This window comes from Crocuta crocuta, unplaced genomic scaffold (genome assembly GCF_008692635.1).
Source record: "Crocuta crocuta isolate KB4526 unplaced genomic scaffold, BGI_CrCroc_1.0 scaffold110, whole genome shotgun sequence".
Classification (NCBI taxonomy): domain Eukaryota; kingdom Metazoa; phylum Chordata; class Mammalia; order Carnivora; family Hyaenidae; genus Crocuta; species Crocuta crocuta.
The window spans coordinates 1,609,935-1,626,069 of record NW_027527386.1 but is presented as its reverse complement, the minus strand read 5'-3'; the positions used below and the strand labels follow the sequence as shown (position 1 = coordinate 1,626,069).

Here is a 16,135-nt window from a genome sequence, read left to right as displayed (position 1 = left end):
GGAGATGGCGTCGGAGGACAGGCCGCGTACACCCCCACAGTTCCGCTCGCTCTTCCTGTTCTCTCTCCTCTGCTCCTGAGACGCCTTCCTGTGGGACTTCCTGCCCGTGTGAAGAGCCGCCTTCCCTGCCCGGTCAGGGCGCGTCTGCCAGCAGCGGGGTCTCCCCTTTCTTTCAGGTGGCCGTGCTGCCGCCCCCGCTCCCAAGGTGGCGCCGAGCGTTGAGCCCTCTCATCCATCGTGTCCTGTGGTTTATTTCCTTAAGTGACTCTTTCTGAGAGACTTGGGTGCAGCGGTATCAGCACAACGTGAAGATGAATCGTAATTCTTTTAAGTTTTTTTTTTTTTTTTAATATTTTTATTTATTTCTACGAGAGAGAGACAGCGTGAGCAGGGGAGGGTCAGAGAGAGAGGGAGTCACAGACTGAAACAGGCTCCAGGCTCTGAGCTGGCAGTCAGCACAGAGCCCGACGCGGGGCTCGAACCCACGAACCGCGAGATCATGACCCAAGCGAAAGTCAGACGCTTAACCGACTAAGCCACCCAGGCGCCCCATTCTTTTAAGTTTTTAATTTATTCATTTTAAGTAGTCTCTGTGCTACCTAATGTGGGGCTCGAGCCCACGACCCCAAGATCGAGAGTCGCAGTCGCCCCGCCAGGGCCAGCCAGGCGCCCTGGGCCTGATTTCTTAGTCACCTGTTCAGTCATTGGCCTGTTTTCCCCTCGCAGCCGCCCGTTAGGCCGGGATCGATGGCGTGACGCGTGCAGAGGAGGCTGCTGCGTAGCGTCCGAGCCGCTGTTACCTTGCCACCTCCGGGCCTTTCCTCTCCCTCCCGCTTCCCTACCAGGCCCTCTGATGAGGAAGCAGCCGTGCTGGTCCCGCGGCTGGGGTTTTGCCTGCCGCACGGCACCGCGCCGCCTCCTACGCGCCCTCTCCCCGGGCGTCCTGTGAAGTGGCCGGGCGATCTGGGCTGTGGCTGTGGCCGCTTGTGCTGTCGAGCACTGAGACGTGGCTGGCACGTGCAGAGACGTGCGGGAGTGTGACATGCTGGGCGGCAGGACTTTGCTGGAGAGAACGTGCAGTAGCTCTCGCTACCAGGGCTCTAACGGTCTCAGGGGTTGAAATAACATTCGGTGCCTGTTGAGTTAGTCAAATGCATTCCCATCAATTCCATCCACTTTTTTTTTAATGTTTATTTTTGAGAGAGAGCGTGAGAGTGCATGAGTGGGGGAGGGACAGAAGGGGAGACACAGAATCCGAAGCAGCTCCAGGCTCTGAGCTGTCAGCACAGAGCCCGATGTGGGGCTTGAACTCAAAAACTGTGAGATCATGACCTGAGCCGAAGTTGGATGCTCAACTGAGCCACAGAGGTGCCACTGGTCCTTTTTTTTTTTTTTAAAGCTTATTTATTATTTTGAGAGGAAGAGTGCAAGTGGGGGAGGGGCAGAGACAGAGGGAGAGAGAGAATCCCAAGCAGTCTCTTCAGTGTCAGCACAGAGCCCGATGTGGGGCTTGAACTCACAAACCAGTCTCCTGACCTGAGCCAGTCATGTGCTTAACCGACTGAGCCTCCCCAGGCATCTCTGGTTCCATCTGTTTGTACTTTTTCAGAATGGTTCTCAGGAAACAGAGTTCCCCAGGTGGCCCGTGTTTGTGACCAAATTCAGTTGCCATTGGATGTTTTTGATGTAGTTGTTAGATGGATTCCTGGGGGTCATTTTTTTTTTTATGTCTATTTATATTTTGAGCTTGGATCCTGATGCAGGGCTCGATCTCATGACCTGAGCTGAAATCAAGAGTCAGATGCTTAGGGTCACGTGGGTGGCTCAGTCGGTTTCGAATCTGACTTCGGTTCAGGTCATCATCTCGTGGCTTTGAGCTGTGTGTCGGACTCTGGTGACAGCTCGGAGCCTGGAGCTGCTTCGGATTCTGTGTCTGTCTCTCTCTTTGCCCCTCCCCTGCTTGTGCTCTTACTCTCTCAAACATTAAAAAAAAAAAAAGTGTTGGAGGCTTAACTGACTGAGCCACCCGGTGCTCCTCACTGGGGTCACTTGAAGCTGTCGGAGTTTTTCTTTTTTTTTAATGTTTTATTTATTTCTAGGAGAGAGAGAGAGAGACAGCGTGAGGAGGGGAGGGTCAGAGAGAGAGGGAGTCACAGACTGAAACAGGCTCCAGGCTCCGAGCTGGCAGTCAGCACAGAGCCCGACGTGGGGCTCGAACCCACGAACCGCGAGATCATGACCCAAGAGAAAGTCGGACGCTTAATCGACAAAGCCACCCAGGCGCCCCGAAGCTCTCGGAGTTCTTGTAGTTTGAGGCCTGGCACTGATGAGACTTGACCCGTGGGTGTTGTGTGTGGGGCCTGGTTGGATGGGCCTTCTGGCTGCAAGGTTAGGCGCTCTTCTCTCGGATGCAGCTGGTAACGAACCCCTGGTGTGTGGGTCGTTTTTGTCTGGTCTGATTCAGTTGGACTTGAACGGGGAGGAGGGGGCGGCCAGGGAGAATTGGAGTCAGAGGTGTTAATACGCTTGGAGAATGTGTTAGGTGGCGGGGTCCCCCCAAAGCCCCCCGGGCGGGTTGGCCCGCTGGAAGGTTCTAACGGCTTCTGCCTCACAGGGACGATTCCATCAATGACTGTCGGATCATCTTCGTGGACGAGGTGTTCAAGATCGAGCGCCCGGGCGAGGGGAGCCCCGTGGTGGAAAACCCGATGAGAAGTGAGTTCGGATCCTGCCCGTCCGGGTGCTCCCCGTCAGGTGTGGGGCGGGGGGGTGGCGGCGCCCGGCCCAGCTCCAGCCCTGGCGCTGAGCCCGCGCTGCCTCCCTGCACAGGGAAGAGCGGGCCCTCCTGCAGGCACTGCAGGGACGACGAGAGCAAGGCCTGCCGCGTGTGCGCCTGCCACCTGTGCGGGGGCAAGCAGGACCCCGACAAGCAGCTCTTGTGCGACGAGTGCGACATGGCCTTCCACACCTACTGCCTGCGGCCGCCCCTCAGCAGCATCCCCAAGGAGGACGAGTGGTGAGTGGGGGCGGGGGGGGCTGGGCGGGTTCCGGGCCGCACGCGTGTCCGCGTGGACAGGAGGGCGGTGACGGGCTTGGCTCGGTGCTGGGGAGCCTGACCTGGCACGGAGGTGTAGCTGCAGGCCGCGTGGCTCTTGTCCCCACACGCGGCCCTTGTCAAGGTGGGGAAACCGAGTCTGCGGCAGCGAGCAGGTGCCGTCGCATTTCCCCGGTGTGTCCCGGGTCGCAGCTGGATTTACTGTCCTGGTGCGGAGGCTGCTCAGATTCCCGAGGAGAGGGACCGTGCAGCAGTGCGCCCTGTGGCGAGGGGGGTGTTCTCGTGCTGCGACGCCCAGTGGGGTCACTGGCCACACGTGAGCTCGACTTCTCGTTTCGTGTTCAGGAATTTAAGTTTAAATGGCATCCCCGCCCGGTGCAGGACGGCAGGGAGTCGGGGGGCCGGCGTGGGCAGGGGGTGACGTCCCTGCCGTCACAGGTACTGCCCTGAGTGTCGCAACGACGCCAGCGAGGTGGTGCTGGCGGGCGAGAAGCTGAAAGAGAGCAAGAAGAAGGCGAAGATGGCGTCGGCCACGTCCTCCTCACAGCGGGACTGGGGCAAGGTGAGGCGGCCCCGTGCCCTGCACCCCTGCCGCCCTCCCCGCTCCACGGGCGCTCACACCGCTCTCCCCTCTGCTTCTGGACGCGCAGGGCATGGCATGCGTGGGCCGCACCAAGGAGTGCACCATCGTCCCGTCCAACCACTACGGCCCCATCCCAGGCATCCCCGTGGGCACCATGTGGAGGTTCCGAGTCCAGGTACCCCGACCGCCCAGGCTCTGGGGCTCGGCCGACGGGTTCTGTGCCCTCACAGGCCGCTGGGCGAGGGCCACCCCGAGGGCAGGTGCCAGGGCTGGGCTTCAGGCCAGACGCGGGGGGTGGGGGACAGGCTCTCACAGGGGTGAGGACGCCTCGGGCAGAAGAGCCCCGCCGCTGGCTTTGAGAGCAGGAGGGAGCGAGGGGTGCGGGTCAGGCGTCTCCACGGCAGGCAGGCCCAGAGATGGCGTTCATGTGTTGCTGGTGTTTGCAGGTCAGTGAGTCGGGGGTCCACCGGCCTCACGTGGCGGGCATCCACGGCCGGAGCAACGACGGGGCTTACTCGCTGGTCCTGGCGGGCGGATACGAGGACGACGTGGTGAGTGGGGGGGCGTGTTCCAGTTTCTTAAAAAAAAGTGCAGGAAGTGCACGTAAGCTTGCTGTCGTCACCGTCTTCAGGTGCATGGCTCCGTGGCACCAAGCACGCTCCGTGCAGCCGCCCCCCCATCTGTCTCCAGAACCTTCCATGTCCCCAAACTGAGATTCTGTCCCCATGAGGCGCAGACTCCCCGACTCCCACCGTCTACTCTCTGTCTCTGTGGACGGGACGCCTCTGGGGACCCCCTGTGCTGGGGTCATACAGGACGTGTCCTTCTGTGTCTGGTTCCTGTCACTGTGCACAGTGTCCTTTGGGTCCGTCCACAGGGTGGCAGGACGTCCCCCCTTCCCGAGGCCGGGTCCCATCCGGCGTGCAGACGGACACACTGAATCCTTCGTCCGTCAGGGACGCTTGGGTTGTTTCCAGGTTCAGCTATTGTGAATCCTGCTGCTCTGAACGTGGCTGTGCTGACATCTTGAGACCCTGTTTTCAGTTCTCGGCGGGGGTGGACCCGGAAGTGGGCCTGCCCAGTTTTCTCTCGGGTGTAGACCTGATGAGGGACTGCCACATCGTGCAGTCATTTTGTTTATAAATTTTTGAGGAAGCTTCGTGCTATTTTCCACGTGTCGGTGCCAGTTTGCGTCCTTACTGGTTCCCCCCGGCGTCCCGGTTTCTCCATGTCCTTGTCTGCGTGTGTCATTTTCTGTGTCCTTGGCCGCGGACATCCTGACGGGTGTGTGTGGGCTCGTTTTTGGTGGAGTCTCCTCCCCTGTGTGTGGAGGGCTCAGGCTGTCCTCTGTTTCAGGACCACGGGAATTCTTTCACGTACACGGGCAGTGGTGGTCGAGATCTTTCCGGCAACAAGCGGACCGCAGAACAGTCTTGTGACCAGAAGCTCACAAACACGAACAGGTTTGTGGAAGCGGCTTTTGTTTCTCTGCCAGCGTGCTTCTGCCTCATCCTCCGGCGGCTGCACGGGGCGGGGGTTGGTTCTGTTTTGGGGTGTCCTGGCGAGGAGGTTAGAGTCCCAGTAAGAGTGTGCCGGAGGGGCACCTGAGTGGCTCACTGGGTTAAGCCACCTTCAACCCAGGTCATGATCTCACAGTTCCGAGTTCAAGCCCCGCATTGGTCAGGCTCTCTGCTGTCAGTAACGAGCCTGCTTCGGACCCGGTCTCCCTTTCTCTCTATCTCCCTCTCCCCTCCCCTGCAAGAGTGTGGTAGATTGTAGGGATGGCAAACACCGGCTTGTCCTTTCTGTTTGCTGAAGTCCTTCAGATGCGTTAAAGCAAAGTTTTTCCGTCGAAGGCCACGTTCTAGGTCTCTTTGGCTTTTTGAGCCCCACAGTCTCTGTCGTAACCATGCGATGCTACTCTCGTGGCACGAAAGCAGCCACAGGGCCCATGTAAGTGAATACGCATGCATGTATTTCAGTAAACCTTTATTTGCAAAACCAAGTAGCGGGCCAGAGATCGCTGACTCCAGACTGAAGGTTGGGGACTGACTTTGTCAGCACAAAAACATCATGAAACTGAAGAAAAAGAGATGTGATGACCTATATGTTATAAATTGTATCAATAACACCCATACGGTAGAATGGAAAGGCAGAGGACTGTTTGGGGGAGAGGTCTGCTACACACGTGATACGTGATGGTTGTGTTTTAAGACATAAAGAGCTGTTTCAAACCAATGAGAAAAGCTAATAGGGACGGGCAAATGACCTAAATCATTCGCAAGAGAAAGGCAGATCCCTCACGACCGTGAAAGTGTACTCAGTGTTGTAATCAAAGAAATACAAATTGAAGCAATGGTAAGATCCTGTTAGTTTTCCCTGTAAAATTGGCCCAAACCTCTAAAACGTTGAGAAATGTCAAGACCTAGAATAGTATTCCACTGTTGGTAGAAATACAAATGGGGGNAGACAAAGGGGGGGGGGGGGGGCTGGGTGACTCGGTCTGTTTAAGCAGCTGACTTTGGCTTAGGTCTTGGTCTTGTGGTTCATGAGTTCGAGCCCCATATTGGGTACACTCGATTTGGGATTTTCTCTCCCTCTCCCTCTCTCCGCCACTTTTCCTCCCTCTCTCACTGTCCCTTGTGGGATTCTCTCTCTCTCTGTCTGCGCCTCACTCACTTGTACTCTGTCTCTCTCTCAAAAAAGAAAAATACAAATGGGTGCCGTTGTCCCAGAAAGTTCTTTACATATGGAGAGCCTTGAAAATGTTCTTTTTTGAGGTGCCTGGGGGCCTCAGTTGGTTTAGTGTCCGACTTGGGCTCAGGTCATGATCTCACGGTTTGTGGAGTCGAGTCCCGTCTCAGGCTCTGTGCTGACAGCTCAGAGCCTGGAGCCTGTTTCAGATTCTGTGTCTCCCCCTCTCTCTGCCCCTCCCCCGCTCATGCTCTTTCTCAAAAATAAAACCAAAAAACAAAAACCCTTCTCCTTTAAAAGGAAAAATGTTCTTGGGGCGCCTGGGTGGCTTAGTCGGTTAAGCGTCCGACTTTCGCTTAGGTCATGATCTCGTGGTTCGTGGGTTCGAGCTCTGCGTCTGGCTCTGTGCTGACTGCCAGCTCAGAGCCTGGAGCCTGTTTCAGTCTGTGACTCCCTCTCTCTCTGACCCTCCCCTGCTCACGCTGTCTCTCTTTCTCCTAGAAATAATAAATTAAAAAAAAAAAATTTAAAAAAAAGTTCTTTCCCAGGACTCTGTAATTCTACTTTGAAAATGTGTTTGTAAGACACAAGAGCATGAAAATTTTACACATAGTGACCCACATATGTTTTCAAGATTTTATTTTTAAAGTTTATTTTTATTTATCTTGAGAGAGAGAGAGCGCGAGTGAGCGTGTGTCAGTGGGGATGCGGAACAGAGAGGGGGAGACCATTCCAAGCAGGCTTGCCAGTGTCGGCACAGAGCCTGATGTGGGGCTTGAATTCACGATTGAATTCATGCAAGATCATGACCTAAGCTGAAATCAAGAGTCAACTTTTTTTTAATGTTTTATTTATTTCTGAGAGAGAGAGCGCGTGAGCACGGGAGGGTCAGAGAGAGAGGGAGACACGGAATCTGAAGCAGCTTTAGGCTTCAAGCTGTCAGCACAGAGCCCGACTCGGGGCTCAAACCCATGAACCACGAGATCCTGACCTGAGCGGAAGTCAGACGCTTAACTGACCGAGCCACCCTGGCGCCCCTATACGTAGTGACATTTGTCAGACCAGTATCTAAAACTGCAAAATCAGGGGCGCCTGGGGGGCTCAGTCGGTTGAGCATCTGACTTCAGCTAAGTCATGATCTTGAGGTTCGTGGGTTCGAGTCCCGCGTCGGGCTCTGCGCTGGTGACGTGGAACCTGCTTGGGATTCTCCTTGTTCCTCCTCTGCTTGTGGGCGTACACTTTCTCTCTCTCTCTCTCTCTCTCTCTCTCTAATAAAGGAACCTCAGTAAATAGACAAAATTGCGGGATAAATAACTAAATTCCAAGAAGGGGGAGTGTGTTTTGCAAGCGGCTGCTTGTGTGGCGGAGCATCTGGGTGTGGGTGGGGCTGAGGCCCTTGCTCGGGAGAGGCGCCCACCGTGCCGCCCACCCTGAGCTCGCAGGCAGGGTGAGCGCTGGACACCCGTCTCTGCAGTTGTCCCGTGGGAAGTGCGTCTGTGCTGAGCCTGACCCCCGGTCAGCTTGTCCTGGGACTCCGTGCCCCTTGCTGCATCGGCCCCACGGGCCCCGCCTGGGTTCGCACATCTCCCCGCGGTGCCTTCATGTCCTGTGGCTCCTGCCGTAAAACCCCGCGAACGGGGGTTTATTAAACAACAGGGATTTGTTCTTGTGTCTTTCTCGAGGCCAAACCCTGAAATCCACGGGTCGGCAGGGCCGCGCTTCCTGTGAAGCCGGTGGGGGAGGACCCCCCCCTGCCGGCCTCTTCCGGCTGCTGGTGGCCGCTGGCGGTCTCTTGTGTCCCGTGGCTCGCGGGTGTGACCCTCCAGCCTTTGCCTCCTTCACGTGGCCTTCTCCTCCGGGTGCTGTGCCTCTGTTACCCTTTCCTTTCTTTTTTAAAATAATTTTCTTAAAGCTTTCAAAATTTATTTTGAGAGAGACAGCAAGTGGGGGAGGGGCAGAGAGACCCGAGAGAGACAGAATCCCGAGTAGGCTCTGCACTGTCTGCCCAGAACCCGACCTGGGGTTCGAACTCCTGAACTGTGAGATCACGTGTGTGACCTGAGCCGAAACCAGGAGTCGGATACTCAACTGACTGAGCTCCCTAGGCGCCCCCGTTACCTTTTTTTCATGAGGACATTTTGGGCCACACTAGTCCACTCTGATCTGTGACCTTGGTGCGTCTGCAGCACCCTCTTTCCAGAGGTCAGTCATAGGTCCTAGGGGGGAGAGAGTGAGCCTCTTTTTTGGGGGGACGCCACACGACCTGTCCCTCACGGGGCCGCGCTCTCCCCGCAGGGCGCTGGCCCTGAACTGTAGCGCCCCCATCAACGACCGCAAAGGGGCCGAGGCCAAGGACTGGCGGTCGGGGAAGCCGGTGCGGGTCGTGCGGAACGTTAAGGGCCGGAAGCACAGCAAATACGCCCCCGCCGAGGGCAACCGGTACGACGGCATCTACAAGGTGAGTGACCCTGTCCGGCCCCGTGCGGCCCCGTGCGGCCTCAGACGTGGCTGACCTTGACTGCGCTTCCCGCAGGTTGTGAGGTACTGGCCAGAGAAGGGGAAGTCCGGCTTCCTGGTGTGGCGCTACCTGCTGCGGAGGGATGACGCCGAGCCCGGGCCCTGGACGAAGGAGGGCAAGGACCGCATCAAGAAGCTGGGGCTGACCATGCAGGTGCGTCCTGCCGCCCCTACCCGTCGGCCGCCGCGTGGCTGCCTCAGCAAGCACTGTCCCGCGTGGGGCCTTGTCTCCTGGCCGGCCGCTGGGGAGGGGGCGGGGCCCGCCTCGGGGAGCTTGGGTGGCGCGGGCCCGGCCGGCTGGGCCTGCCTTCTCGGCCGGCAGCTCTCCCCGCTTTCTGCGATGATCTTAGATGACTCCTTGGCACCTGGCTGCACCTTTCGGACTCTTCGGTGGGTTTTGGGGGTGGGCAGGCTGTGTGTTCACGGTTGGAGGGCGGAGACCCACGCTTCCTCCTCAGAGCCGTGTGCGTGGAAGCTGGTCTCTTCCTTTTCACCAGGCTCCATGCGGCCTCCAAGCAAACCCACGCCGCCGCTGTGATGTAGGGGAGGAGGGCTCCCTCGGAGCACTCGCTCACCTCCGCCTAGCAGCCCGGGCTCCCACCTCCGAGGGCTCACCCGGGGCGGGGCGCGCCTCGGCTGCACGGTAGAGAAGGCCACGTGGGGCTATTTAAGGAACCCTAATTGCTCCTGAGATCAGAGAGCATCTCCCCTGGAGGGCGGTCAGCATAGAGTCGACTTTCAAACATGTTTGTACCTCGGAGAATTTCAGAGACTTAGAACCGGGGAGATGAACAGCCGGGGACGGAGCCCCCGCTCCCGGAGTGTTGGTGACTTAGCATTCGCGTTGCTAAGGAAGCGCGACGGCCTCCCGCCAGAGCGCCGGGGAGTCCCATGGGCCTGGCAGTGTCGCGGGCATGGGGCTCTCACCTGGTAGTGCCCGTGGGACCGCAGGGGAGCCCCAGGCTGCTCTCAATGGGGTTGGCGAGTAAGGGCCTCAGGGCCATTTTGTCGTAAATGAAGTTCTCCGGGGGCCCAGTCGCGCCCGCCCGTTGCTCTCTGGGCTCAAGCTGCAGATCCCGCGGCCTGGCGCCTCACAGGAAGCGTTTGCCCCCCTCTCAGGGAAACCGTAAGGTCCCTGGGGGGCTCGGGTGGCTGACCGTCCGGCTTCTGCTCAGGTCTTCATCCCACGGGTCGTGGCTTCAGCCTTGCGTCAGGACCTGTGCTGAGCCTGCTTCGGATCCTGTCTCGCTCTGTCCCTCCCTCGCTCGCTCGCTCGCTCGCTCGCTCACTCACTCACATGATCGGTCTCTCTCAGAAAGAAACCTTTAACAACAGTAGCGAGGGTGCTAAGTAGACGCTCTCACTTGCTGGATCTGCTGCGAGGCGCCCTCCGTGCCTCCCCCTGCTCCGCAGCTGCGCCCCCGTCAGGCGCACGTTGCGTCCTCAGCACTTTCATTCCTCGGGAGGTTTATTTGCCTGCGGCTCCCGGAGGCCGAGCCGTGGGGAGGAGTCTTGGAGGCCAGAGTGGGGCCCGGGGACGGGATGTCGACGGGGCGAGGTGGCCGAAGGGGCGCTGGCGGAGGCAGCCGCCCCGGGCCCCCGGACTCTGTGCGTCTCACCACCCGCTTGGCCGCCTTGCAGTACCCGGAAGGCTACCTGGAGGCGCGGGCCAGGAGGGAGAAGGAGAAGGAGAACAGCAAGAGGGAGGCCGAGGCCGAGCAGGGCGCTGACGAGGACGGGGACCTCACACCCCCCAGGAAGGGCAAGGGCAAGCGCAAGTGCAAGTCCGGAGGTGGGTGTCTCTGCGGGCGGCAGCCGCGTGCCCGCTCGGCCGTCGCCCTCACCCGCTCGGCCCTGTCCCCTCAGGTGGGAAGACGGGGGCTGGGTCCCCGCGAGGGACCCCTAAGAAAAGCAAGGTGGAGCCCTACAGCCTCACGGCCCAGCAGAGCAGCCTCATCAAGGAGGACGAGAGCAACGCTAAGCTGTGGAGCGAGATCCTGAAGTCGCTCAAAGACGGCCCGGTGAGTGCCCCCCCCCATCCCTGCTGATGTGGCGGATGGAGAGGGTTCCCCGTCGTCCCTGCGTTCGGGGCACGGCTCAGCGGCACCAAGCACGCTCCTCGCTGTGCAGCCGCTGCTGCGACCATCCATCTCCAGAACTTTCCACCTCTGCAGACAGAGACCGGGTCCCCACGAAACACGGACTCCCCGCCCTCGCGCCACCCCCGGCTCCCATCATCCACTCTCCGTCTCTGTGGATGGGACGCCTCTAGGGACCCCCTGTGAGTGGGGTCACGCGGGACGTGTCCTCTGTGTCCGGCTTCTGTCGCCGCGCACAGTGTCCTCCAGATCTGTCCACGTGGTGGCAGGACGTCCGTCCTTCCTGAGGTGGAGGTGGGGGGGCCGCCCCGGGTTGTCCGCTGCCCTGCGCGTGGACGTGGCGGTGCCTCCGCTTCGGTGGCCCTGCCCGCCCCCAGCTTTCCTGCCTGGGGCGCCATCCTGCGCGCCGGACCGCTGCTCACGAGGGCGCCCTGCGCTCGGCCCGCTCAGCGGCCTCTGAAGCAGGCCTGCCGTTTGCATCGTCCTGAGTGTGGTGAGTGGCGCGGACTCGTCACCGCCAGGGAGCCGCTCGGTGGCCTCGGACCACTGCCCACGCCTCACTCTGGAGCCTGGCATGTACCGTCTGAGCCTGCCTGTGGACTCGGAGGTCCTTTTTTTTTTGAGTTTATTTATTTAAAAAAAAATTTTTTTTAAATGTTTTACCGAGAGAGAGAGACAGTGTGAGCAGGGGAGGGGCAGAGAGAGAGGGAGACACAGAATCCGAAGCAGCTCCAGGCTCTGAGGTGCCAGCACAGAGCCCGACACGGCTCGAATCCTTGAACTGTGAGATCATGACCTGAGCCTAAGTAAGACGCTTAACTGACTGAGCCACCCAGGCGCCACTAAAAAATTTTTTTCATAGTGTATCCATTTTTGAGACAGAGACCGAGTATGAGTGGGGGAGGGGTAGAGAGAGAGGGAGACACAGAATCAGAAGTGGATTCTAGGCTCCGAGTTTCAGCCCAGAGCCCGATGCGGGGCTCAAACCCACGAACTGTGAGATCATGACCTGAGATGAAGTCGGACACTTAACCCACTGAGCCACCCAGGTGCCCCGAATTTGTTTGAGAGTGAGTGAGTGGGGGCAGAGAGCGAGGGAAGGAGAGCATCCCCAGCAGGCTCGACGGGCAGGTTCAAGTTAGATGCATAAGCGGCTGAGCCGCCCAGGCTCTCTGGGTCCTAGCCATCCTGCCGTGAGGCCTTTGCCCTCATGGTTCCCTCAGCTTCAAGGACCTTCCCCACAGTGCTTGTGCACGGAACCCCTGGGGCAGCCGGGAACACGACCGCACAGCTGGAAGTCCAAACGACACGAATCTGTACAGCCAGGTGTGGGCCGGGCTGGCTCTTCTGGGGCCCAGGGCGGACCCATTTCCCGGGCCTCCCAGCATCTGGGGCGCTGCGTCTTTGGCTCCAGCACCCGGGCCCGGCCTCCGCCTCCCTCTCTCAGGGACCCTTGTGATGACATTGGGCCACCTGGATCACTCAGGATGGTGTCCAGTCTCAGGGTCCGTAACCCCATCTGCGAACGCCATCAGCCTCACGAGGTGACACGCACAAGTCCTAGGATTCACATGTGGCGCCCTGCGGGCCGTGACTCAGCTGGCCGTGCGCCCTCCAAGTCCCCTTCCCCGCGGAGCCTTCCGGGCCGGCCCCTCCCCGGCTCTGCTGGGGCGTTCCTGCGCCTGCCTGGCCCACCTGGGTCCCCCCGCCCCTGGCCTCCGAGCTCTGTCGACGGAGGAGATGCGTCCCCACAGGGCCGCTGTCAAGCCCGCTCCGGACCCGCAGCTGGTGTGGCCCGGGCACAGCCCGCCTCTCCGGGCCTCGGCTTCCTTGCGTGACGTGGGCGACCGCTGCCGCCGCCCCACGTGGGTACGCCTGGGGGGAGCTGCCGCTCTGGCACGGGCAGCAGTGGGGTCGGCTCACACGCTCTCCTTCCTCCAGTTTCAGAAGTTTCTTAGCAAAGTGGAGGAGACGTTCCAGTGCATTTGCTGCCAGGAGCTGGTGTTTCGTCCCATCACGACCNTAGGGGCTGCCTCTAGGGACCCCCTGTGGGGTCACACAGGGCGTGTCCTCTGTGTCTGGCTTCTGTGAATAATACAGGGGTCCATGACCAGATTTTTGAATGTGGAGCTGAATCTCGGTCATGTTGAGCAGAAAGAACTGCCTTTCGCCCCTGGAGTCCAGGCCGTAGACTTTAGTGGACAGGATTCAGGAGTCTCACAACTCAGAAGAGGCCACGGCCTGCACGCGGCAGATGTGCCGTGGCACCAGCAGGCCGCCTCCTGTTGACGCGGCGCCCGGCTGTTTCTGAGGGCGGGTGGCTCTCCCCACTCGGCTTTCTGCTCCGGGGGCTGCTCGGTTGAGAATTGAGTTTGAAGCCGGAAGTCTGGCTGTGAGCCAGCGAGCCTGCCTTTCCCCCTGTCTTGCCCTCGGCTCCGGTTTGTGGGACACGCACTGTGCGCGGTGGTCCTGTGCTTGGTGCTGGTGGGGAGTGTCTAGTCTGTGTCACACGAGGACATTAGTAGATGATTCCTGGAGAGGGAAGGTGCCATGTGAAGACAGGTAGGGTGAGGGGCACCTGGGTGGCTCGGCTGAGCATCTGGCTTTGGCTCAGCTCGTGATCTCCTGGTTGGTGAGTTTGAGCCCAGCATCCGGCTCCGTGCAGACACTGCAGAGCCTGCTTCAGATTCTGTGTCCCCCTCTCTCTGCCCCTCCTGATTGTGTGCTCCCTCCTCCTCCCTAAAAAAGGGTGGGGCCGCTTATGATACTCAAGGGTCATCCGGGAAGGTCCTCCGAGGAGGTGACTTGAGCTGAGGCATGAGTGACGGGAGAGCCAGAGGGCAGGCCTGATTGGCAGTGCGACCTAAGTGCCAGGGCCTGGAGGCCAGGGTGAGCTCCGGGTCTTTGAGGGGCCCCAGGGCGGTCAGGCTAGAGGTAGAAAGTGAGACGCATGGTCAGGAGAGGCCTCTGGACGCTGTGAGAAGTAGGTAATTGATGCTCACTCTGTCGTCAGGGACGCGGGTGGCTGCCTGGGACGGTGCTGCTCACCCCCTCCCTCTGTCTTGCAGGACTGCCTGGACAGGTCCTTCAGGGCCCAGGTGTTCAGCTGCCCGGCCTGCCGCTATGACCTTGGCCGCAGCTACGCCATGCAGGTGAACCAGCCGCTGCAGGCCGTCCTCAACCAGCTCTTCCCCGGCTACGGCAGCGGCCGGTGATGCTCCGACGCTTCTCGCCGGTAGTTTTTTTTTTAAAGAAACATGTCCCAGGGGTCTTTGTCCCCTCTGTTTTTAGTGGGCTTAACTTAAACAGGTAGTTTTTCCTCCACTCCCTAAAAAGCCTTGTCTTCCCGGTTTTATTTTTTTTTTAACCTATGTGTTTTCCGGAGTTTGTATTACGGCTCGAAGAAAGAAGGAAAGAAAGTTGGACTTCTCAGTGTTGTATTTTGGTTTTAAAAAAATACAAAGCCTGCAGTTTATCAGCAAAAAAACAAACAAAAAAAGTTTTTCTTTCCGAAGATGGAATTCAAAACGCCTTGGCGTGAAGGCTGCTTGTGTTCCCGGCGCCAGGTTCCCAGAAGTTCCGGCCGCCGCCGAGCAAGAAGGCGCCCAGGCGCCCAGAACAATCTTTTTCAAGGTGCCTGAGTTTGGCCTCCGATGTTGAAAGCGAGCGCATCTCCCGGACCACGGTGCCTGCTGGTGGCCCAGGTGTGGCCGGCCCTGCCGTCACCCACGGGGAAGGTGGCGAGAAGACGAAAAGTCCCCTCCGGCCCCAAAGCCACCCCCTAAGTTCGCTTTCTCACGGCAGCCCCGCGCGCTGAGCTTCCTCTCCCGGGGGTAAGCGGGCAGAAGCCGCTCGAAGCCGCCGCCTCTGGACCCTTCTGCGCAAGGCTGGGCGAGCGGCCGAGTGCGGCGTTTCGCGTGGTGCACCGCGGAAGCGAACGTTCGAAGCCATGTTCAAGTGCCTTTGGGTCTTGTCTTTTGTTGTAAACGTGGGCCCCCCTCGTAGCACTGACTTGTTGAAAATATGCCACCAGGTCCTGAAACTGTGGTTACCCTGCTTTTCCCGACACCGGCCGAGTGTGCGGGGCCAGTTTCACCCTTGTCCATCCTTCCCGCTGAATTTTCAACTCCCCGATTGAGAATTCTAAGAGGGAATTTTTTTTAAGTACTTTTTTCTGAATGAAATTTTTTTTGTAGTTATTGTATATGTACCAAGAAAGCTATAACTTAGGATTTGGTTGTGTTTCATGGTTTTGTTGTTTTTTTTTCTTTTTTGTATTTTTTTGGGGAATGATTTGTTAATTTTTCTAACTTTACCAAAGTTTGCAGCTTTTACCTCAATAGAACAGGAATATTTTAAATCCCATATCTGCAGACAAACTGGAGTGGTATTGTTTTAAAAAGTCTTTCTTTTTTCCTTTTGTTAGGTTGTTACTGTATTAGGAAGAAACAACAAAATCCTGTGTAGGCTTTTTCTAAGCAGTTCAATATTCTTTGTCCAAATTTTAGGTTCTCGGAATAAATGCCTTTTACAGATGCACGGGGTCGTGTCTTCTGTCGGCGAGGGGTTTTGCCATCTTCCTGCAGGGACCTCTTTGGGTCCCGGCATTTCATGTTCTCGTTGCGAGGCTCCGGGACACAGGCCTGGGAGGTGGTATCCTCTGTCCCCGGAGGAGAGGACACGCTTGATGCCAAGGCGTGTGGCGTGGTTGGGCCCGGGATTTCACGGGGCCGCCGAGCCGAGGGGCCCAGTCCCGCCTTCCGGCTTGGCACCAGGGCTCGCTCCCCGCTCCCCGAGGTGAGTGATTCTGTCCCCATTTACACAGGAGGAAACGGACAGCCACCCTGTCTGTTAGGCACGTGGCCTGAAGTCCCACGATCCTAGCGCGGTCTCTGCAGGCCTGGGGACATCTGGGTGCCAGGGGGCTACTGACGACCTGACAGCTCTCTGTCTCCAGTGGAAGTCAAGGTCAAGGATGGGGTGGATTCAACAGTCGACTTGCAGGGAAGGGCGCAGCTGAATTCTGCAGGGGGGGCCAGTTCCCATCGGCCTCCTCCCCGCCCCTTCTGTCGATGCAGGGGGATGCGGGCAGATCTGACTTGATCGCCGGGGAAACGTTCTGCCCCTTTTGGTCCTTGAAGTATGTCAGGTGTGCCCTTGAAACTGTGCCGGGTGGGGGTGGGGCAG

At 58.7% G+C, this 16,135-nt stretch overlaps 1 protein-coding gene across 1 annotated transcript in view; it reads left to right on the top strand.

The window, feature by feature from the left end:
• The window catches only part of UHRF1 (ubiquitin like with PHD and ring finger domains 1), a 34,834-nt gene extending 19,350 nt beyond the window's left edge, over nt 1–15,484 (top strand). The window contains exons 6-17 of the mRNA XM_077780270.1: nt 2,615–2,715; nt 2,830–3,016; nt 3,494–3,617; nt 3,706–3,813; nt 4,085–4,189; nt 4,995–5,101; nt 8,628–8,790; nt 8,866–9,003; nt 10,491–10,641; nt 10,716–10,870; nt 12,890–12,974; nt 13,997–15,484. Coding sequence (XP_077636396.1) covers nt 2,615–2,715; nt 2,830–3,016; nt 3,494–3,617; nt 3,706–3,813; nt 4,085–4,189; nt 4,995–5,101; nt 8,628–8,790; nt 8,866–9,003; nt 10,491–10,641; nt 10,716–10,870; nt 12,890–12,974; nt 13,997–14,163 — 1,591 coding nt within the window. The 3' untranslated portion in view covers nt 14,164–15,484. The remainder of the gene's footprint in view (nt 1–2,614; nt 2,716–2,829; nt 3,017–3,493; nt 3,618–3,705; nt 3,814–4,084; nt 4,190–4,994; nt 5,102–8,627; nt 8,791–8,865; nt 9,004–10,490; nt 10,642–10,715; nt 10,871–12,889; nt 12,975–13,996) is intronic.
• Nucleotides 15,485–16,135: the final 651 nt, after the last annotated feature.